This window comes from Falco punctatus, assembly GCF_963210335.1.
Source record: "Falco punctatus genome assembly, chromosome: 7".
NCBI classification, from domain to species: Eukaryota; Metazoa; Chordata; class Aves; order Falconiformes; family Falconidae; genus Falco; species Falco punctatus.
In genome coordinates, this window is record NC_137587.1 from 21,111,002 (window position 1) to 21,134,850 (window position 23,849).

Sequence of the window (23,849 nt, forward strand, 5' to 3'; positions counted from 1 at the left end):
GCGGTGCAGACAGTACATTTTATTTTTACAAGTGTGTTTGCTGCTTTTCCTCATAATGTGTGAGCACCTCCTGGAAACCTGAAGTGTGAAACTGCATGTTGGGAGGCAGTCTAGCAGGTTGTTTTGGACATGGGTATGAATGAGTTTAGAGGTACAAACACAGAAATGGTTTGACAGCTCTGCTTGAGAGGGGCGTTTGATAATTTCTGTCTCCCACAGAGTGTTTAGGAGTTGGCATTGCACTGAAGCTATCTCTTCCCCCACCCTCAGGGAAACCTCTGAAGCTTAGGAGGCAGAGACCTCTTTGGAGTGCCATAGGGAAGTGATCGGCTCAAGATTGCTCCAGGCCACTGTTAAAAGGCTGGAGGATGGGACAAAGCTAAAATCAATTGAGAGCACAGGACGGAGTGAAAACAATTTCACTAGTCGGCCCCAAACCTAAAATGCAAACACAAAGTCCCTCCATTCTTTTTGGAGAGTTGACAAAGTATCCTTTACCGTATCTATGTGCCTCTGTGTGATTTGGATTAAAAGTCAACTTTAAATATGTGTGCAAGGATGTGAAGAAAAACCTAACCTGCTTTTTGTTCTTGCAGTTATGGGGGAAAACTGCTGGTGAAATAATCTTTCTTGCCCCTGTTCTTAGTTGGTACGCTTGTTTTTGCTCCCATCTTCTTGCTGTTTTCAGGCACAGCTCAACTTTTCTTGTGGCTGCCCTATGAATCCTACTGCTTACCTGTTCACAGCTCTTCGGTATTGCCCTGTCTTCACTAATTGTGGTGGTTTTTTTTTTTTTTCTGGAAGGCAGCTTACCTTCTTCCTGCAGTGTATGATTAAATGAAAATTGGTGTTAAGCCGCACTAAGTTTTCTCTCTAATGCCAGTGGGGGTGGTAACTAAGTGGGAGTGAATTCTGTTCTTGCTGTGAAGAAAAATTGTACACTCAGGGTCCTAAATTTCTCTGGAGGGGTTTTGTTTGCCTCTGACAATTTTGACTTACAAAGAATACTTGGAAATTAAATTTTAGTAGTGGTCTCCAAGAGGTGCTCCGGGAGGGAATATGAGGAGAGCTTTGAAAATTAGTTCGGTTTTCTTTTCTGTGCAATAATTTGCAGGACAGTTGTGGGGTTTTTTTTTCCCCACTAAGTCACTAGGCCATATTTTTAGGGTTTATGGATTTTATTAAAAGTTTCTCGGAAAAATCCAGTGAGTTGCGCTGTGATTGTAGAAGGAGCAAACTTTTCATACAAAACACTGAATTATTTTTTTTAGAAGATGCAACTTCAAGAAGAATGGCCACAGTTAGACACTTTTCAGTAAAAATCTTAATTTACGAGACTTGATTGGGACTAGATTTAACACATAGGGCACAAACGAATGGATAAATTGAAGGAGCAAATGCTGTGCAAAAACCAGAAAAGTGCTTGTCTCTTACCAAAGCGTGTCCTGTTGTGTGTGTGCTTTTGGGGGTTTGCAGAGGAAAGTTATTACCACTGCAGTATCCTATGACTACTACCAGGATTTAGGGCAAGGATGAAAAGCAGAGTTGGAATCTGTGGAATAACTAGGAAGTTGACTCCCTGTCACAAGGCAGTCCCTAAGGAAGCACCTGGGTAGGCTTTTCAGATCTGTGTGTAGATCTGGGTTTTGCAAGCAGTGAAACTATCACTTGACCATACCAGATAAAGCTGTCAGTGGAGCCGTTCAGGGAGCGTTAATGCTCTAAAAGCAATCTTAAGAGAGTGAGGCAAGGCCTTAAGCAGCTTGCAGGTAGGTAGGTGAGGACTTGCCTTCACCTCCCTGATTTGAGGATGGCACCTGGTAGTGTGCTGGATTCTGTAGTGTGTGGTGGGAGGGCAGGAACTGAGTGCAGCTGTGAGCAGTGATTGCAGGGTGGTGGAGGCTGGAGGGGACCTCGAGATCATCTGGTCCAGTAACACCCTTACTAGGGCCACCTAGAACCAGTTGCCCAGGACTGTGTCCAGATGTTTTTTTTATATCTCCATGGTGGAAGACTCCACAATCTCTCTGGGCAGCTTATGCCAGTGCTCAGTAACACTCGCAGTAAGTGTTCAGAGGGAATCTGTGTTTCAGTGCCTCTTGTCCTGTCACTGGGCATCGCCAAAGAGTCTGACTTCATCCTCTGCATCCTCCTTTCAGATGTTTGTATACATTGATGAGATCCCTCCTATAGCTGCTGACTTGACACAGTTTATATTCTTGCTTCCCATACTCTCCAGCTGCCCTGTAAGTGGGATTGGGTTTTAGACGTAATGTTCTCAGAAAAGAGAAAAGGGAATGATGCTGCTACAGGGTGGGTGATGTATACATTCCCGAACTTCATCTATCTATTTAAGAGATAAGCTTGATGGTGACTATAAGCAATTCCATAAAGAAAAGGGTTTATGTCTTTCTCCTGCAATTGCTATCTACAGACTTACCTAAGATCCCGTGACGCAGCATTTTAGCTATTTCACTCAAGCAATATGCAATCTTCTCAGCTAATTGCTTGCTTTTGATGTCTCTTGTACCTCATAGGACTTTGAGTGTTTAGGAAAAAGTGTAATCTCATTATGTTGGCTTAATCACAAGAGAATTTGATTGACGTAAAGTCAGTAGGAGAACTGAAACAAATGACAGGGTTGCTATTATGGCTAGTACAGGCAGATGCAGTGCAGTAAGGATGGGAAGCCGGTATTTTGCCAGATAGGTTCTTGGGGTTTTGGCAAGTAAAATTCAGTTTTAATGGTGAAGCATTATGCAGTATATTAGCATTTTTTTCATGTGTTTAATAAAAATGTCCCCTCGATAGCTGGAGGCTTAACCACTGCAGTCTGTTGTAAATCCTTCAGGAGATGCGAGGAAGTGTTTTTGCCACATTTATGTTACAAGAGTTACCACCAAAAACTTGAATATTGAGAAGCTGTAGAGTTGCAGCTTTCCTGATGATGGCTGTAGAGCCTTCCTTCGTTTGTTAAAGAAAAAACCTGTTCATCAGCATTTTTGTCAGAGGCTCATTAGAGATGAGCACAGCAGCAAGAAGATACAAGCTGTCATCTATTGTTCCACTTTACAAATTAAGCCATTCTTCTATGGATCTGTGCAAGCCTTATCCAAGTACCCCTGCAGGCAGAATTCCACAGCATTCCACCCTCCTTATCACAGCACTTCTCCCTCTTGTCTGAGATGTTTAGAGATTAACAAACCCTTACGGTGGAGGGGGGGGGTTAAGAAAAATGCCTCATTCAGAAAACTTGTAGAGCTAATTAAAAGTAAGCTGTATCATGCTGACTGACCCCACAGCTATATAGTATTGAGAAAATTTACAACAGAGGTGAAATAAATAGAATGGGGGAAAGGCTCGTTCTCTATCTGTATGCCCATCCAGTGTCAGAAGTGGTAATTGCTTTATAATATATGATTGTAGTTAATTGGAATCTGGGAGTTAATGGGCTTCTGCAGTCTGAAGAAACACTTAAAATGAGGTACTTGTGGTTATAGTGGGCTGAAGAGAGCTGCTAAAATCTGCTTACAAGCCTTTAGTACTAATCTGAATGACTCTTACTGTAACACCTTAGTCAAGCTCTCGTTGCCTCTGGAGGGTGAAGCTATAAGCAGAACAAGTCCATGTTTTAGGACGGCAATGGATTTCCCATGTTCGGTTTTCTTTCTGACTGAGAAACTGAGGGATGACTGAAACTGAACAAAACTTCGTGCTCCTGGTGTCTGCTCCGTGCAGATTCTTCACGTGACTGTGATTTGGTGCACATGGAGGGCAAAGCAATGGGCCTGCCTGGGAGTTTTTCTGTGCTTGTCCCTGCAGCCTGGGCTTCATCAGTATGAAAGAGGGTATGAAAGAGGCCTCGTGTACAAAGCCGTGTGGCAGCATGGCTTGCTGGAGGGTAAATGGGGATGGGGGAGGGAGGAGACAGCCCTCTTAGCCTGCTATATTTTGTGTTGTCACTGTCCTTCCTTGCCAGGCAGTTTCTCTTCCAATCTGGCTGGTGGCCCTCCTGAACACAGAGTGTTTGCAGTAGAGCTGTCGTGGTCTCCTGCAGTGAGAGATGGCACCAGCAGATCTTCGTGCCTCTATTTAGGTAGCCACTTGAGAATGCTGAGAGGAAGGAGGTGAGAAGTATGTCTTGCTCCTGTTCTGTTCATATGCACAGCAGGAGCCCGATTTTGCCCTGATGGCTGTGAGCAGGGCCAGGAAAAGGAAATTCGGAGAGGAGCCTGCTGCAAATTAGAGCTGAGGAGTATAGCAGTGTATAGGTGAAGGGTGTGAAGAATATCACTGCTGTGGTCCCTGCGGTTTCCACTCCTGAATTAAGTCCTAATGATAGTGTCCTTACCTCCTTAAGGCTTTGCCTTCAATGTTCATAATAATGGCAGGGATAAAGGGAGCACTGAATTTGTGTGCAAGAGCAATTATGGTCTCTGTGTGTATGCTGGGCATTTTATGGACTTTAGACTAAATAAAAACATGTTTTAGTGAAATCCCGTTTTTCTGGGTATGTATTTACTGCTTTAAAGTTGAGCCTACGGCTTCTTTCCCTCTTTTGACCAGAGGGAACAAAGTGGGTTAAAAAAAAAAAAAAAGTGGACTGCAATCAATATGTAAACTTCCACAGTTGAGAAACACCTTGTGGAAAGTAGTCCTGCACCTAAGGCTGTTTTAGAAACTTGTAGTGAGAGTTTGGATGTACTAACTGGTGTTGGAACGGCTAAGGAGTGTGCTTCTCCATAGCGGGCAGCCATCAGGCCTGGGTCTCACCTGCTTCTTGCTGGACCGTTTTGTCAGATCTTGAAAGTGTTGATGGTGCTCCAGGTGTTTACCTGTGTTAATATGTAGAGGTATTACATTTCTCTCCTCCATTATTCTGCCAAGGAAACTAACAAATCCTTTTCTTTTGCAGGAGTTTGGTTGTTGTTTTTTTTTTTGCTGGCCGTTGTACCGAAACTACTGCATGGGTGCATATATTCCTGTGATGTTCTGGATTTAGCAGTGTCATAGGTGAGGAACTGTGGCTGAGAGAACTCAAGTTACATGCTTAAGTCAGGCAGGGACTTTGCCAGGGATGGAAACTGTTCCTGGTGCACTGACCTTTGCTTCCACACCATTGTTACAAAGGCAACGACGCTCTTGCTATGCTCAAAATTAACAGGACAATGAGCAATGAGTGCTGACCCCCAGAATAAATGCTCTAAACCTTGTCTCTGATCTGTTTGCTACATTTGAGTGTTCAGGCACCATGGGTTGCAAAGGGCCAGGAGGTCATTAATGCTGAGCTGGCCTTTATGTAGCCCGTGCTACTCAATGTGGCGTGTGTTATGTGTCTCATGGGTAGTCCTCGACTTGACTTTGATGTTTTCTGTGCAGAAAGCTTCCAGCAGAGCTGGCTAAGCCATCATTGCTGACCTGTGTCACCTGATCAAACCATGTCCTTGGTAACCCTCTATTGCTGCTGGCACATTTGGGATTGAGTTGAATAATGTTGTAAAATGCTCTAGGAAAGGTAAACAGAGACACAGGTGGTGTGCATGCTAAGCAGCAAGCTTACCAGCTCTGAACATTGCAATAAAACCTTCTTGGGGAAAGATTTGTTCTTCCCTGCCCCTGTGCATAGGGGTGCAGCTGCCCTCCATGATGAGGAGTGCTCCCATGGCCACTGCACCCTCCCACAGCCTCAGATCTGGGACTGGGATCGGGCCAGCTGGGGCTGCCTGAGTGGTGCAGCTGGTTAGGCAGCTGTCTCTAGCTTCAAACATCAAAAAAATGAGATATTGTTTCATCTGGACACCTCTAGGACAAGCAAAGGACTGAGTAGCCACAGCAAATTCTTTAGAGTGGGCAGCTCCAGGGGAGCTCTTGGTCTCTGCAAGATAAAACTAAGAAGCAAAGGATGAAAATCTGCTTTTCCTCACCACAGGTAACTACTATTAGATCTTTGCCTCTCTGGTGCAATAGCAGGGCCACTGAATCATCCTTACACAGGAGCTCTGTGGCTTTTCACTGCACTCTGTAAATTCAGGTGATACTGTTGAGCTCAGAATCCTTTTTCCTCGTTGTGCAACATAATTCCAGGGAAACTTTTCCCTCTTCTGGTTATGAGTAGGGTTTTCTTCTCAATGCGGTGTGTGGCATGGTCAGTACAGCATTAATACTTCTCTGCAATGCAGTGCTGTATGCAGGAGCTGGGGCTCAGGTGAGATGGTGGTAGTATCTGCTGCTCTCCCCTGTTCTCCACCCTCTCCCTTAATGTCACTCTGAGATGGGCTTTGATGCTGCTTGGGACGCATCCTGTCTGGGACCAAAAGGCCAGTCAAAGCCAGGTCCAGAGTGAAAGTGAGAAAGCACTGAGTTTGCTGACTCTCTTATCTAGCAATCGATTGTGACTCTTGTCAGGGGCCTGCATCTATAATTTCTTTAATATCAAGTGCAGCCTGGGAGCTTGAGGCAGGCTGTCTGCGTTTCCTCTGTTCGAGGTGCTTTGCAAGTGCCTGTGACCGTGTAAGGCCCAGTGAGCGTGTGTCCGGTGCTGGGATCCAGCCTCTGGCACGTCCCAGGCTTCTAATCTCCAGGAATGGGAAAGGACCATGTGTCTGCAGTGTCACTTCCGAGTAACTGCATTGGGAAGGGCTGACGCTGAGCAATTATAGCATCGAAATCAATACACACAGGACGGCACAGGTTAAAACAGGAGCAGATGCCTCATACAATGTATGTGTCTGTATTGGTGATGTGATACCCCAAAACTCCAGATGCTTTACCAGGGACAATACAGGCAGTTCTTCCCCAAATCCGAATCCTGGAGGGAAGGCACAATGCGGGAAGGAGCAATAAGATGCTAATGTCCTTTCCTGTGGGCATTACAGTAGACAGGGTTCTTTTGGAGGGCTGTGTAGGGAGGAATGGTCTCAAGAGAGGAACAAGGACTTAGGGAACCAGAAAAAAAAGCTTGTTGTGGGACTGCTAAACAGGAGATGAACGGAGACTTGCCCGAACTGTGTGATATATTCCTGTCTCTGTGCTGTGGCCAAGAAGGAGCTTGTACCTAAGAGGCAAGGCAGAGGCAAGGTGCAGTAAGGCATGGAGGCAGGCAGAATGTGATCAGCCGTGGCCCTTTAAGGCTGAGCAAGGCGTGCAGCACGGACACTGCCCAGTGCAAACCCAGCAGCCCTGTGAACTCGGGTGGGCAGTGCCAGGCTGGCACAGCAAAAACCTCCTGATGGCAGAGGGGAACTAATTGAACTTGCTGGCTCCCACCCGCTCTGCTCCCCTTTTTTTGGGACAAATGAGAAGAACCTGTCTCCAAGTGCAAGATTTTGGGGGTATGTGTCAGAGGGAGAGACGCTCTATGTTAAAACATCCATCTCACCCTGATTTGTGCCGGAGGTGCCGCAACGTTGAGTGAAATAACCTTCCAAGCTGGCTCTGGTGCAAAGATATTTTGGCTTATGTTATTGCTGGGAGCTTTCTCTCTGAGCTCTTTCTGCCTCTCTGTGTTCCTGATCTCTGGCTCTCTTCACTCTTTTTTTTTTTTTTTTTTTTTTCCTCCCTTGAGCTGGGATGTGTGCTGTCTGTAATGCATCAGGAAGTAATGTGCAACGAGGAAACTCTCATCATCTGTGCATCAGGGAGAGAATTATTGACTGAGTGCTGAGCAGTCAAGTTATTGATTCAAAATAGCCCAGTCTCTCCGTCTGCCGCTTGGAATGCCTGGTTACGTCCTTCTGGTTCATTGCATTTAATCGGATTCCCTGAGCTGCCACGCAGAGGGGGAGAGTTAGAACCAGGTCCATCTATCATGTTCGCTTCAAAATCCAGTTCTGTATCACCTTCTCCATCCATGGAGCAGGCAGACTCAGATGCTCTGGACATCAGCACCAAAGTGCAGCTGTATGGTGTACTCTGGAAGAGACCCTTCGGGAGGCAGTCAGCCAAATGGTCCAGGAGGTAAGCCGCAGTTGCTGCGGGATGCTCAGGTGAAGTAAAAAGCCTAAGGGTGCTGGGGTAAGTTAGAGCCTGAGGGCTTGGCTCTTCAAGTGCAGCTAGCCAGGCAGAGACTAGGGGTGAGACTTCAGGCAGAGCTTCCCTGCTGCGCTGAGTTCGCTTTACATACATGGCACCTCATTGTTCTTCTTTATCCCCTCAGACCCCCTGCTACATGTGCTTCAGGGTGGCCATAGGGACTAGCTGCCCCTCCTGGATAATTGCCTTACGATCATTTCATGAAAGAAGAAGAGTTGGCTCATATATTTGGCCCCTAAACTGCTTGAGTTTGTTCGTTAGTACTTGTTAAAGCTCTTTGAGCCCTACGGGTGTGAGATGGCTAGGCTGAACTGACTGCATGTGGGACTGCGTGTGTGCGTGTGTATGATCTGCAGGGAGTTGTGGACCAGCATCAGTACTGCTGTGCTGCCGGACAGTGATGGCACGCTTGGAACAGCAAATGCAGGCTCTCTTCCCTGTGGAGAAGGTGGCTCTGAATTCTCTCCCATCTGGTGCTAGGGAGTTGTAAGCTGCTGTGTGTTGTGTATCGGCAGCCAGGAAATTTGGGGCGGAAAAGCATCTGCTATAACCTTTTAGCAAGGATAGAAGTATACTCTGTAATGCTGAAGTAATGGGCCGGTTTGAGGTTTAAAGTTGTAGTTTCTTTATGTGAATCGCTGAATCTCACAGAAGAGTTTTCTGCTGGATGTCAAATGATGAGGCACGACTGTTTATGCATGGGTACTTGCACAGAAGCATGGTACAGCTCTTTTTCATTGCTCACTGGGGGATACGTGATCCAATGGATTAAGCCTTCCAGCGTTTCTGGATGGCAGATTAATGTCACTGCTGATAGAAATCATTGGCAAATGATTCAGCTAGAAGACTAGCAGCTGAGAAGCTTGCATTTTCACCCTACTACTGCCAGAGATATGTTTTGTGAGTCAGGATTTGTTGTCATGATCTATAAAAGGGTAGCAGCACTTACCCACCTTTACTAGTTTGATATCTGTAGGTGAAGAAGTCTGCCAGGAAAGCAAAGTGATATTGTTTTCTCCTTTAGCCTTCCACTGGGGAAAGGCACAAATGAGTCATAAACAAAAGGCAGCACAGGAAGCCTGAAAGTCAGTTTTGTAGCCTTTGTAGCACAGCGTGTCTCAAGGCTTTTTGGAAGAATAAATCAACTTGCACACAAGCAATGTCTGTTGGCTACCTCTGGTACTTCCCTTTTGTGGGTACCTTTTTGCTGCAGTCTGCAATGTAGACACCACACAACAAATTCATTTCTAACCCCAGTGTTCCTGGGTTTGCTATGTGTAGTAAACACAGTGCTGTCCAATTTAAACCCATGAAAGTGGCATGTCCTGAAAAATAGCTAAACGTTGCTTGGAAAGCAGTTTTGTTTGTAGCAATCTTTGACCTGTGTGCAGGTTTTATTCTGTATTCCTCCATGGCCTCCCCCCTCAAAAAAACCTGTTACTACCTACTTAGCTCCCAAACTTTGATATTTAAATGAATTGTGTCTGGAAATTCACGTGACTGTTACGGAAAAGAAGTGGACACAATAACGAAGGGGAAAGTAATTTGCATTGGAGTGGATTTTCTTAAAAGGCTTTCTGCTTCCTAATAAAAATTTCTTGCAGGCAAATGGCCCATCTCTGTGCTCTCTGTCATTATTTATTTAGTGCTGTTCTATTCCTAGAAGTCATCCCCATCTTCAGCAAGTGGTAAATATTTTAGTGATAGTAGGTGGGAAGAGCTGGGGAAGTGACCGTGGGGCAGGGATGATGTGGAAGGATAGCTGCAAGCGTGGCAGCTGAGGGTCCAGGGTGACCAGAGACAGGTCACTGGGAGGTGACCACAGGGAATCTGTAGGGTTTGGAAGGAAGGGATTTCTGGAGTAAAAAGACTGGAACAGAAGGAGTGGTAAGATATTTTTTTAATCCCAAGAGAGATTTGCTGTGAAGATTTTTCACATGCAAGATTTTTTTTGTCAATCATTATGGGGGGATAAGGAGTAATTCATCCATTCCCCCTCACCTACCTGCCATGTGCAGCAAGATGTAGCTGGTCAAGTGCATGAGTTTATGAAAAGATGTTTCCCAGTCCAGTTAAATTGAGAGAAATAACTGACTATTGCTAGATACAGTTGAGGATCTGATCTCTAAGCAATGTAGATTTTGTACTGAAGTCTTGAACTGGACCATAGTGCACTACTCCCTGTTCTGAGGAAAGCCTTTCCAAGCTACGGGAGAGAAACCAGCATGTAACAGGAGGGTTGATCACATCAGGCCATCAGACATGCAGATGGGTCTGCGTGGCTGTTAAGAGATTCAAAATAGTTACTGGCTTGGTCCTATTCATTTGGCTGTAGCAACAGTGCTGCTGGAGACACTGAGGAAAAAAAAGCAAGTGTTTAAGGGAGGGATGGAGGCTGGCTGGATAATGGATCTAGATAAAAAATCCAGGCACGGTGCTTTGGTGCTTTGGTGATTGAAATCCCAGGTTTGGGGATTTCTCAGCAGTCGAGGTTTTGCAGGGAGCAGAGAGGGATGGCATAGCCTTGTTTTAGTCAGGGCTGGCATCTGATGGCAGCTGTGAGAACAGCAAGACTTGCCACGAGGCAGGCAGCTGTCTGGAGCACTTTCAGCCCTTTGCCCTGCCCACGCCATGGTCTGTCCTGCAGCCGCAGCATTTGTGCGCTGTACTGACCGAGGGTGGGCTAGGGGCTGCTGGCACCAGACCAGCATGGATGGACCTGTCAGGGCTGGCGTCTGAGCATGCTGCCTCATAGAGCTCGATTTTTGAAATGCCATTAGCAGCATCCTAGCTCCTATCTCTCCAAGAGAAGAAGTTCTATTTCCAACGTGAATTTTTTTCCCTTGTAAAGTGATATACTTCCAAGAGAGACACTTCTGAGTTTACTGGAGGTTTTGACCAGTCTAAGCTTGGGTCACTGCTGGAGTGGCTTTGGAAAGTCATGTTCTTAGTCCTTGACTTATGGTGCTCTTCTGGCCACCAAACTGCACCCCATTTTTCCTTCTAATTAACAACAAACAGTTTAGTTTCTTCCCTACTACAAAAGTTGTACTGGTAACAGCATCAGCCTCACACGGAGTCTGGAGTGAAGCGAACAAGGTACGTACCTGCCCTGGGTGTGGCGTGGAGGGAGCACGGTAGCTTTGCAGGTAGGAAGTGACACATCCTTCTCTACTGAGAACAATCCCAGCCCCATATAGAAATGCCAGGCTCTAAGCTGACCGTGACCATTCAGGTGTGAGACTTTGGGGCTAAGTGGGACAGTTCAAGGAGGCCATCTGCTCAGTGGTCAGCCAGAGCCAGAAAAGCAAGGTGGAACATGAGTAATTGAATAAAGCAGAAAAAAAACAACCCACAAAATATGCTTATACCTCAGAGTAAATCCATCAGAGATGCCAGGTTGCTGCTGGAAGGAGGGAAACAGCCCAGTTAAGAGAGAAACTTCTTTCTTGGACCAGTCCTGGCTGTGGCACTGCAAAGCACGCACGTAACGTTGTTTTCCAGCAGAGTGGCTACCAGTGGTCGCTGGATGTGGTCACAGGACAGATGGAAAGGATAATTGGTTAGGACTGTTTTTCCACTCTGAAAGAACTCGAGAGCACGCAGCTGCAGGGCGGTGTGTGTGGCACAGGGGCAGCGAGAGCTGCGAGTCGAGCAGACCGTGTGCTTCCTTCTTGTCCTTGTGAGTTTCCCACTTGGTCGCTGTCAGGAAGCATCCACCTCTTCCCACTCCTGCCCGGCTGGAGACCAACTGCTAGGTGCCGGGGCAGGAGACAGGCAGGCAAGCCTGGAGCTGTCAGGAGAGGACGAGTAAGGGACAGGTACTGCAGTCTCTGAGCTGACATGCTGATAAAGAGCATTTGCCCGTTGTTTTCCTGAGCTGTCCCCAAGGAGAGAGAAGTGAGCTCACCTAGCAGCTGGGATTTGCTGCCTGTGCTCCTGGACTGGTGCCCAGAAAACCACTGTTGGAAGGAAGGACCAGTGAGACTGCTGCAGTTTTATGGTGTAAATACTTAATATGGGCTATTGTCACTTCAAAAACTTTTACAAAGTTTTAGTTAGTTTTAATCTCCTTAGCCCTCTGACACAGAGCGCACTTTATCCCCAGCAATCAGGTATCTCTACCTCTCCAGTATAAACCTGTTGTGTCTAATCCCGGCAGATCACATCTCTGGCTTTCCATCCAAGTCATTCTCTAGCTGTTCCTCTGCTCTTTCCATTTAATTACAGTGTGGTTTCAGTGGTTTCTTAGTGCAGGATCTAGTGACAGGGGATGGGTGACCCAAAGGAGTTGACGCATTAATGGCTCTTGTATTACTGGTGCTGCACGTGGAGGGTGTGTGGTTGTACCAGGTCTTCTCACCTCTCTCATCCTCAGTGCTTCTCCCCAGGCTCTTTGAATGCCACTCTGTTTTTAAATCTCTTCTTTTTTCAGTTCTTGTTTGGATTCAAAGTCTTTCCCTGTTTTTCCAGCACTCCCTTTTTCTTCTGCTGGCCCATCTGTGCCTAATTTCAGATATGTGTCCAGCCCCGCTGTCCCAGTCCTAACTGGGTGTCTCTCTCCATTTTCCCTTGGCCATTTTTTCCCTTTCTGCTCTTACTCACCTGGCTGCTGCTTCGAACTTCAACTTGCTTTTGAGTCTCGCAACTCTACTCCTTCACTTCATTCCTTTTTCCACTGTGCTGCATCAAACACCCTTGTATTGTAGTATGGGGACTTTGTACTGAAAGTCAAAGTGAAAGCAGTGATCTTGGCTGTTTAGGTCTTGCCTTCCAGGTAAGAATAGATGAGGGAATATGAGCTGAGCATAAATATGTTATGTCCGTCAGCTAACTAGATTTTCAATGGTTTTCCTTCATAATTTGCTGTGGAGTTTTGTTGTTATTTTTTCAATTCTTATTTTGTGCATTTTTCATTCCAAATCCCCACAGATTCTCTCCGTATCTGTGAGGTCAGGGATCTAAAATTTCATTAATCTGCCAGAGGCACATCAATTCTCAGAGATCTGTGCTGTGCTTTGTTCTTGTTTTTGTTTTGGTTTGTTTTCCACTGGAGTGTAATCTATAATATGGGGATTATCAAGAGAACTGAGCAGACAAAAATGTATGTACGAAACAAACTAAAGCCTGGCTTTAACTGGGTGTTAACATTTAGATTAAAAATCACACATAGTTAAAGATCAGTATCTTTACCTGTCCTACAAATGTTTCTTAAGGATGTTCAGACTGAAAAGGCTGTTAAAAGTGACGAATAGACTTTCTCCATTTCACGTGGTGTGTGTTTTTTCCTTAGTTTCATATTTGTGCCCACAGTATCTGGTTCACTCTGGCCCACTGGACCAAGCCCAGGCCATAGACCAGGCAGGACTGTTCTTTAAAGATGTTATTTCTGTATTTATTGTGCAGATGAGGTAACACATCCCTCTTAAAAAAAAAAAAAAAAAAGCCCTTGTTGAACTAGGCATTAGAGACACAAAGTGAAGATGCATCTACTCCGAAGGAAACTTTTTTACAGAGTCAATGATCAGAGGTGGGAGGAAAAATGAAACAGCACAAGGCTGCTGCTCACAGAAGTGATGTGGATAGGAGGAACCAGAAACAAGACCTGTCTGCTCTGTGGAGGTCTCTGATGTTTGCCTTGGCCAGGGTCAGCCTGCTGCAGGGGCCATGGCTGCCTTTGCCATTAATGCAGATGTATCTGAAAATATATCAATCCTTGTTTCACACAGAGGTGAGACCTTGATGAATCCACTCTATCAGTTAACATGTCCCACAGAGATGTCCCTAATACATCTGGTAAATGGGCTAGTGTCTCAAAGCTGTGTGAGTAGTACAGCCCCTCACCTTCTCTGCTTCTTCCCATCCCTGACTACTGTCATGAGGAAACTGTTCTGATCCCTGACCTGTGATGCTGGTGATTTAGGATGGAGGTTCCCGTCACAGGGAAAGCAAGTTGGGCCCATGGACTGTCCATCTCCCTATCCATCTTAGGTACCTCTTAGAATCATACAGAGAGGGCATGAGCAGCCACCACAGGTGGGGTCAGCATTGCTTTGCCAGCTGAGGGGACATTAGATGCAGCTCCTCTGGGAGGTGCACTGGGACACGAGCTCAGGCTGGAAGGGAGATGGTCCCCTGGGTGGAAGGTAGAAGGTGAACTGTTCCTACTCGGATAGCTTTCTGGACAGGCTGCGGTGCAAATGAGCACCTTTTTGTCCTCTAGCAACTAAATGACCCCAGTGCAGAAGACTGATTTTTGCATCGAGTCATGCTGTTCTGCTTAGAGAGGTTTTGCCAGGCTGAGGTCAGGAACAAGAGGCAAGGTTAGGCAGTCAACCGTGATGTTCCTGGAGTATCAAATGGGAAGACAGTGTCCTGCTGAGGAAGCAAGCTGGCTGCTTCTCCCCACCTCTGATGTCAACTTGAACAAGTACAGAGGAGTGGGAAAGGAGAAGAAAAAATTTGGTGCACAATAGTGGCCACTGGTGTTTGTACATTCTAAAGATTTCTGGATGTAAATACGCACATGTTCAATGACTGTCAATTTTAAGCATTTTGGAGCAGGCACACAGTAGGTCCAGAGCTCAGACTTGCTGCAGGCACTCAGAAGTTTAGCTTTGTTCTGTGTTTTTTGGCCCCTCTGTGAGCCCACGGCTCATGTTTCTATGGCACATGGCAATTTCATCTGTGTTGCCAGAGGCAAAGCAGAAAAGAAAGAAGTAGGAGCTGGTGGAAGCGGTAAAGCTTTCTGCCAAGTATAATAATGATGATGATGACTAATATAATATATTATAATTATATATATTATTGTATTATTATAAGGATAATTCTCTGCCAGCTTTTTGACTCTTTTTTTTTTTTTTTTTTTTTTTTTTTTTAGCTTTAGGAACCAAGCTGGTTACCAAATTGCTGTGCTTGTCTGTGCTGGAGGCAGCGCTTGGCTCCATCGGACAGGCTCTCTGCTCCAGGAGAGGGCTGGGGTGGAGGTATTACAATTGCTCCTGCAGAACAGACCTCTCAGCCCGTAGCCCACCGCTAACAGTGGCTTCAGAGGAGGGTGCAGGAATCCCCAGGTTGCACAACTGGAAAGTGCTGCCCAGGAAAGGCTCTTCCTGATCCCTTTCAGTGGAGGCTTTCTGCCCAGAAGCAGGAAGGTTTCCCTGGTGTGTTCTCATTCCTCACAGAAATGCCTTATCCTTTCCAGATTCCTCATGAGCTGTGGTCCTTGAGACCACCTGAAAATTATACATACAGCAGTGTTTTGTGCAGTGTAAAAAGGCATTCTTTATTAATTTTTAGCTTATTGCCTTTCACTTTCTTTCCAAATCCCTCTTTTCTCATATCAGAAAATATGTACAGAGCAGTGCAATATATTTTCGTTGTCATTTACTCCTTTGAAACTTCCCTACTAAACTTGTCCCCATTTTTTCAGCTGCTCTTCAGTATCTTTGAGTGCTGCAGAGATTCAGGCCGAGTTTAAGCTGTAACAGATCTCTCTCTTCTGTACCACTGCCTGCAGGGTAGTGCGACCTTAATTTTTGAAGAGAAGAGGGACTCTCCCAGGGGCATTTTGAACTTGCAAATAAGCTAAAAGTGGCACTCCTTTAATCACGGTTTTGAGGACAAGCTCCAGTAAATTAAAGGCATGTTTTACAGAAGCTGTGGTATTTTGTGGCTACTATGCAGTGTTCATCAGAGCATACCTTAGGTTAACTGAGCAGAACAAGGCACATTTTAGTGTGATGCATATATGAAAAAAAATATTCAATTTCCTTTGTGTTTACAAAGGTCATTGACAGGAGACTTTGCCAAGAACTCTGCTTAACAATACCTCTAAACTTTATTTCTGCTTCTGAGTGTTCTCGTGGCCAATTTTTTGCCTTGAGAGTCCTTGGGGGATGCCAGCCTGTGACTCTCCCTGCCATATGACTTGGTGTTACAGTGGAAACACTTGCCTTCTGGCTTATGCTGAGGTGCGAGGAAAGAGGGACTGCAAAAAAAAGCTTGCAGCTGCTCTTAGCCCATGTGAGAGGGACCCTTAAAAAAAGAAGCTGCTCTCTTTCCAATACATTGAATCCAACACTTGGACTAGGTAGAGCGTGCACAGGTCAAGATGCTGAAGGCTTTGGCTGTGCTTGGACACAGACTCACCACCCCATTCCCCCGTGAGTAAATGGTGCTATAGTTTGCCTTCCACACTGGTGTGTGCGTGCTATGGTAAACTGCAAGCACAAAGCACTTGTGCTTAAATCCGAGTGCCAAGTTCTAGCTCTCGGCTGTGCCCAGAAGTGAGGCACCTCACCTCACTATTCCCCCCTAATCCTAAACTCTGCTGCTCAGAGTGCAGCTTTAGTTAGGTGGAGATATTCTTGTGCTGTGAACCGCAGCCTCTGTACTAGCAGAACTTATTTCATTTCTCTTAAAGGTTCTTCATCATTAAGGAAAGTTTCCTGCTCTACTATGCTGAGAGTGAGAAGAGAAATTTTGAAAGCAATAAATACTTCAATATCCACCCCAAGGTGAGCAGAGTTTGCATGGGAGAGGGCATTATTCTGTTCCTAGCTCCCCGCCTCCAGGGGCCCAGCAAGTGAAGAAGAGGTAGGTCACAAACTGCACAGATCCAGGGAAGCCTCAAATAAGAACAAGAACAATTTCAGTACCTCTTCAGGCTCCTTAATGATTCAGAAGGTACATTAATATATTTTTTTTTTTACCTGTTAGTATATGGACTCCCTTGTTTTCATGATCTTCTAAATCAACTAACCTCGTGGCTACGAGAATACTGTTGGCAAAGCCAGTGGTGGGGCTAACAGCATTGGTTGCTGCTTGTTCCTAACCTGTACTTGCACTTGTAAGCTGTTACAGCCAGCCCCTGCTAACCCAGGTGCCCTCAGCCATGAGAAGCAGCCTCCATAGCTCTGCTGCCAGGAGCTCTCACAGGGGGGACCCTGTACTCCAAGTCTGCTTTTATCCTCTGCTCACTGGAGGCTGATGAAGCGTGTGTACTTCCAAAGGTGCTGACTTCACCCAGCCTGGTTAGGGGCAGCTGGCCACCCATCCACCCCCATGCAGCACATGTAGGGTGTTGACCTACTGGTGGTGACTTTCATGGATGCACAACTTCCCTCATGGTACCAGATGGTGAATCTCCAATGTCTGCCCTGTTGGGAGACTATCCCTTCTTTAATAAGGGGTCCAACTTCCATGTTCCAGCTAGCAGCCTGCCCTCCAAGCTGAATGCAGAAGAGTCACATTTACCCCGTTTCAGACACCACTTGGTGTTCTCCTGGTGGTGGTGGTAGTCCTGCTGCTTTTCAGGAACTGTTTGTATTGCCCCTTCTAGGATAGCCAAGGCAGGGCAGGAGTCCACAAGTGACCAAGGGTGAAAGCTCAGCTCCTCGTTGGGTAATGGTTATATTTGACTTTGCTGACTGATTGGAGCACTCTGGTTTATCCCCAGGGTGTCATACCCCTGGGAGGCTGCATCGTGGAGCCCAGAGAAGAGCCCAACATGCCTTATGCCATAAGGATCTCGCATGAAGACTTCCATGTAAGTAGACTTCTTTTCCTCTCGGAAAAACCCAAACACCACAACACACTTTACTGCTGATGAGCAGAGCTGGATTGGCAGTCCTCCCCACCCCACCAGGTTATGCCCACCGTCTCTGGGCAGACTATCCTGAGAGAGGGTGTCTTAGCATCCCGAGACCTCTCAAGGCTTTGCTGCTGTTCCTGCTTTGACAACCAACAAGGAAACTTGTTTGTTCTGGCAGCAGGTCTTATGACACTAACAGACCAGTAGACAGATATTCAGGAGCCCTGGAACTCACGTTGCCCTATCACTTTATTCCTACCATGACTGCTTGTTGTGCACATCTTTTTCCAATGTGTGGTAGGCTTGGGTCATGTTTGCTCCCACACGGTGCCTCCTGCGGAGGTGGCAGCCTGCAGTGGGCTCTTCTCCTGCCATAGCTGTGCTAGCTGTGTCCAGTTTGTGCCTCCAGTACACAGAGGTGTGAGGCACCAGCCTCTCTAATCCCAGTTTTTTTCCCCTTCCCTCCCCTCTTCTAGGGTAACATTGTTCTAGCAGCTGAATCAGAGTTTGAGCAGGCTCAGTGGCTGGAGATGCTACAGGAGTCTGGAAAAGTGTAAGCTTCTTTCTATTCCTTATTCTCTTTGATCTGCTGCATAGATGTGTAAAGGATAAAGAGGCAGAAGCCTGGCTAGGACGACTATGGGGAGGCGGACAGGCTCCCCAAGACTAGCAAGACCTTCACTTGCCTCCTGGACCAATTCTTTCCCTAAATGCAAATGCCCTAAAGCTAACACAAAGCGTCCTACCCCGGGGTGCGGTGCCGTACACGGTATGACTCTTTGTTAACAATCCCGGGCTGCTATCTGTCAAATGCTGACACACCAAGTGGCATCTGCTGTCCTTCTCTCTTGCCTCAGAGAGGTGGGACCTGGGACTGAACGGGAGGTCTCCTGGTCCATTTTGTCTGGGAAGCAAAGTGCGTGGGCTTGACAAAGGTGGGGGTCAGAATACCTCCCTACACTGCAAATATATGAATTTGGGGTAAGGTAAGAGCAGGACAGGCCACGCACAAAGCTAGTGAGCAGCTGTCCATGTGGATCTATGTGCTGCTGCTGAGCAGGGACCTCACCAGCCCCTCTCTGCTCCCCTGAGCAGTACTGGTCATGCCGAGATGTCGGTAACGGCCCTGCAGCAATCGTGTGGCTGTGGCGTGTGCATCCCTTCCGCCTGGGCGCTCAGGCCATGCTGCAGCAAGGCTTGGCCTCTTAAGACAGTTTAATTCTGAAATATGGAGCCAGGCTAAATCCCCGGGGAAGAGGTGTTAGCAAAGCATTTCCAGCCCACTTACAGGGGTGAGAGGATTTGATCACTGCATGTGTAAAACACTGCGTTCACAGCCCGCTGACAGCTCTGGAGGGGTTAGCAGTTTGTCGGCCACCAGCTCTGCAATCCCTCAGCACGCAGGAGCCTGACAGTACAGTGAGCAGCTGTCCTGCAAAACCACAGCAGGTTCCTCTCAGCGGGTGCAGGAAGAGGTAACACTTAAACAGGGATTTGATTTTCCCAAGCCAGGTAGGAACTTCCAGGGCCTGTAGAGCAGAGCCTACTACTCAGCTACAAGGCTTGAAGCAATGAGGCTTTGCTCTGCCCTTCCTTCTGCACTACCATGTGTTTATGTGGTCTCTTGCGACTGCAGGGACAAAAGCCGCTCTTTCAGACAAGTTTAATTTGTGATACCAGTGTGTGCATGGTAAAGGCAGTGTCTCAGCTGATTCCAATGCTGCAAGGCTGAAAACGTCCATTTGCAATGAAAGGGGAATGCAGTGATATGGTGGATCAGCCCAAGCCAAGCTCTGCACTGCTGCTTCGGTGCTGGAGCAAGCTGTTGGCTCCATGGTACTGCATGAACTGCAACACAAAGCTGTCCATTAATGCTTCATGAGCCCCAGGGGACACAAGACCCAAGGCAGAGTCCTGTCACCCACTCGGCACAAGCAGGCTTGGACACTGCAGTGGAGGAGGGACCCAGGTTTAGCCCTTAGGTAATTCAAAGTTTTTTGTTCAATAGCACAGGTCTGCACTCATCTTCACCAATTCACTCGACTATTGCCGAGGACAATAATCTGGGGGCCAAATTGATCTTTCAGGTGTGTATGGGAGGGAAGGAGTGTAGCTGCATAGCTTAGGAGAGGTCTCACAAGCAAGCCCTGTGTGGCTGCTTCACAGAGCCAGCATTTTCTTTAGTCCTTGCTTCTATATTCCAGCACCAGTGTTTAAAACGGGAGCTAGACAGTGGTTACTATCGTACAGCAGACTACGTGCACCTAGCTGAAATCTGCCTGAGACCCCTTCCCTTCCCTTCCTGCTTCTGTTCTTGCATCAGAGGAGGGGAGCAATGCAGCCTCAGCGCCGGCCGAATCAGTGCTGATGATAAGCCTGTGTGTGAGGAAAAGCACAGGTGGTGTGATTTATGTCAGCAGGGTCAGGCTGGGAGCTAGGTAGCAGCCAGAAAGGCACAGCGTGGGCCAGTAAACTGATCTGCAACAAATAGGAAAGCTAGAAGTACACAGCTGAAATCTTCTAGGTAAGCTGCTTTAGTGCCCTGTTGTTTCTAGATGGAGGTTGTGCTGCTGATGGAACTGCAGCACTTAGAGTTTGTGATCATCCTACAGCCTCTCTAATTATTTAAAACCAACCAAAGGGAAAAAAAACCCAAACAACAAAACCATCCTCAAAAACCCCACAAAACCTACAAATTCCAAAACATCCAAAACCCCACAACCCCATAGACTGAGGTTTTGTTAAATAAGGGAAAGAGGGGAAACTGAACCAGGATGGGAAGCATCCTCTATCCTCTTTCCTTTGTTTCAATTTTGTCTACTGCTTCTTTAAATCTGGGGTTAGGTGGTGTGTGTGCCTGCACAACTGCTTGTTACCTCCACCATCACAGTCTGCGCAGTGATGCCTTCAGCCCTTCGCGCTATTCCAAGCCTTCTGTGGCTTGATAGGGAAACCACTTATCCACTGTGGAGGGGGAGCTGATGGCCTCTCCACCCTTCTAACGTGTTGTGGCTTGGACTTATCACACTTCCCAGATCTTGAAAGCTTTTTGGAAATAGCAGAGCCCTGACTCCCAGCTGGCCAGGCTCTTTTTCCACCCAGAGAGGCTTTTGCTGCTGGTGGTGGGCGGGGAGGAAAGGGGTACACATACACTCTCTATATCCATAGCAGCATTCCTTGCACTGGTTAAAAGTAGACTTGGTGGGCAATGGGGAAAAAAACCCAAGTAACACAGTACGTACATCCTGTGGACCATGAAGTGCCCCCCTGCCCCACCTTGAGCTGTTTGCTGTTGGTTTCTCTGGCATTAGATTCATCCTGTATCGGAGAATGTTAGTGGAAAAATACATTCACACCCACATGTTCTCACTCAGGATTAAGATGTCTACCTGTGGGCAAAACATCACCTTTTTAATTATCGTTCTAATTTCCTCTGCACTTTAGAAATATCCTAGATGCTCATTAGCTGGAAAGAAACCCAGCTGTCTGCAAAGAGCACAAGGCAGTGCTTGGGCTGCTGGAGCTGTTTGTTGCCTGGTCCCTGCAGTGATGTGTTTTTAATAATTTGTCTGGCTTTTGTAAGAGGCGAAGTACAGGTTGCCTTGAAATTGTTTTATAAGATGTTGCTAACTTAACAGTTTCCCAAAAGCTACAATTTCAAATGACTCACAAAGAGGCCTGGTACAGGAAGGCTTATAGTTATTTAATGTTAATATGCTCCCTTAGGATTTAACAAAGATGGCAAAATTGCCGGGCAGCAATTGCTGTTCCTGTATGTGCATCTATATAAATAGACTGGCATGAATTTTACATATGCATTTTATGTAAGTATTTTTTTCTAATGGAACATGAATAGAAGTGAGCAGCAAACTCCATTTCTGGTTCTGTTTTTGATTTGTGTGTCCTTGTCCTTGGTATTTAGTATCTGTATTAAAGCCTACCCCATCCATCAGCTCAATCAGTAATGGGCATCTGCTCCACAGGCCTTTTTCACAGCTTTAATTAATGTGTTCAAGAGATCTTGAGATCCTCTGACCAATGGTCCTGCAATAGCACAAGGTATTCTTTGAATATGCCTGCTTTCTTTAACTTTCCCAATTTGCCAGCATCTTGCCTGGGTTTTATCTCTGTTTCTTCATTGTTTTTACAGGGAAAGACACTTAACTCACAGTGTGGGGCCAGACAGTAAATCCTAGTGGTTACAAGTTTGGCAGAGGAGGGAATGACTGGTTCCAGGATGGGTGATGGATACCAGAAAGGCTGAATATAGAAGGCTGTGGGAAGGAGTCAATAACCAGTTAATGTTTGAAGGGGAAGAGTGGCTACAGCAGCAAAATACTAGAAAGGCTGCAGAGGGCAATGTCGCTGGCAGTGGGAAATTCTGAAGTCTGTCGGGATCCATGTGATGGGTTCCAGGTAGATCCTGTTGCAGTTGGAGGCTGTGCATGTGCTGGGTTGCTCTGGAGAGCCCTTAAGACTAAGCTCAGTGCAGAAATCTCCAAAACACTGGAAAAAAAAATGTGAATAGCTGTGCGGTGTTGACGTACAGCTCGTGTATTAAAAAAAAAAAAAAAAAAAAAAAAGAAAGGAAGGAAAAGAAAAAAATTACTGAATGTCAAGGAAATTTCTCCAGTTCATTTGTGGACAAAAATCTAAAGACTCAATGTCCTAACTGATGAGAGTTTGTGTGTTCGAATTCCTTCTGTAGACTGCTAGGCTGAGTTCCCTGCCTCACTCTGTGGGACCCTTAGCTCTCTTATGGTCTGCTTTGTGTCTGCTCTCCCTAGGACCTGGAAGAATGCCCAGCTGGGAGAAGCCATGATCGAGAGCCTGGAAGCCCAAGGACTGCAGCTGGCCAAGGAGAAACAGGAATACTTAGGTAGGAAATGCTTACTTCCAAAAGCTTTGAAGCCCCAAAATAGCCATTTTGCTTTTCTGGAGTTGTCAGTGTGGTTGAGCCAAGCAGCTACAGATTTTTGCTGTTGACTTTTACTGGATGAAGCTTTTGAGTAGTCAACAGCAGAAATTCAGGTTTGAAGGGAGTCAAAACACATTAAGGATCTGGATGTCTGTGTGGAGCATGGAAGGAAGAACATGCTTTGGCCAGCATGCTGCAGTCCTGCAGCTCCCGATGGCTGGACTGCGCAGACAGCTGCTGTCCCTGAGAAGTCTGGACGTGCTGATTTCAGCTCCTCACCAGGCTAACAGCCAATACCTTTGAGTCTCTGAATCACACAGGACTGGCATTTGAAGCTGATCAGCTTCTCATGCACGGGTTTTCCTTCTCTAGCTGCTTTTTTTGTGTCTTACTCAGTCGTTGTCTGCATTTCCTCACGCTGTTCATATTGGAAGTGAGAGCATTTACATGGGCTTGTTTGAGGTGTCTAATGGCAGTGGCTAATTTGTCATTGCTCTCTTCATGGATCCTGGAGAGCAGCTGCTCCAGGTGAACATAGGATAGTTTAGGTTGGAAGAGACATCTGGAGGTTTTGCGGTCCAACCCCCTACTTGGAAACCAGCCTTTGGATGGCAGTACCTTGGGTGCTCTGGCTTGGGAGGTCCAGCTGCCTCTTCCCCACATTGCCCATAGCAGGAACCAATGGAGAGCAGCTTTTTTAACCCAGATGTCTCTTAAGTTAGAGCATTCCCCAAGCTGTAAGACTCCTTCTGACCTGGGGGCTGCTAGTCAGGTGTGAGCCCAGTGACTTGTCTGGACAGTTGTCTGCTTCAGACAAGCTAGCAGCAACTTTGTGTCCTTCAGGTTAGTGACACCTTCAGCAGGGGCTCGTAGTATCTAGTCCTAATCATCAAGCTACTGAGGGATCTTGAAGAGCCTTTTGCATTTCTGCATCTGTGCTGATCAAGGAGTGATCTCAGTATATGGTCTCACATGTAACAGCGATCGTAATTCAAGTATGGAGGCATGTTCATTCTGGCCATCTAACTGCCACTCACACATGTGAGCTGATGGATGGGCTTGTGTGTGAGGCAGGGAGGGAGGGATGGTCCCACACCTGACAAAGGGATAATGGGCAGTGCTGAGAGGAGGACCTGGAGAGACAGGAGGAAAATTAGAAACAGGAAAGTTTTGTCAAAATGTTATCTTGCAGCTATGAGAGCAGACTAAAGAGCCTAAGAGACTAAAGAGGGCCACAGTGTGATAAAAGACAAGGTGATGGAGAAATAGAGGAATGCATGTTCTGTAGCAAACAGGAGACATTTG

General features: G+C 46.5%; 1 protein-coding gene across 1 annotated transcript in view; it reads left to right on the plus strand.

The window, feature by feature from the left end:
- The first annotated feature begins 67 nt into the window (after positions 1 to 67).
- The window catches only part of PLEKHD1 (pleckstrin homology and coiled-coil domain containing D1), a 37,376-nt gene continuing 13,594 nt past the window's right edge, over positions 68 to 23,849 (plus strand). Inside the window, exons 1-5 of the mRNA XM_080396513.1 lie at positions 68 to 7,956; positions 16,457 to 16,550; positions 17,492 to 17,581; positions 18,103 to 18,179; positions 22,414 to 22,505. Of these exons, the coding sequence (XP_080252639.1) occupies positions 7,808 to 7,956; positions 16,457 to 16,550; positions 17,492 to 17,581; positions 18,103 to 18,179; positions 22,414 to 22,505 (502 nt within the window). The 5' untranslated portion in view covers positions 68 to 7,807. The remainder of the gene's footprint in view (positions 7,957 to 16,456; positions 16,551 to 17,491; positions 17,582 to 18,102; positions 18,180 to 22,413; positions 22,506 to 23,849) is intronic.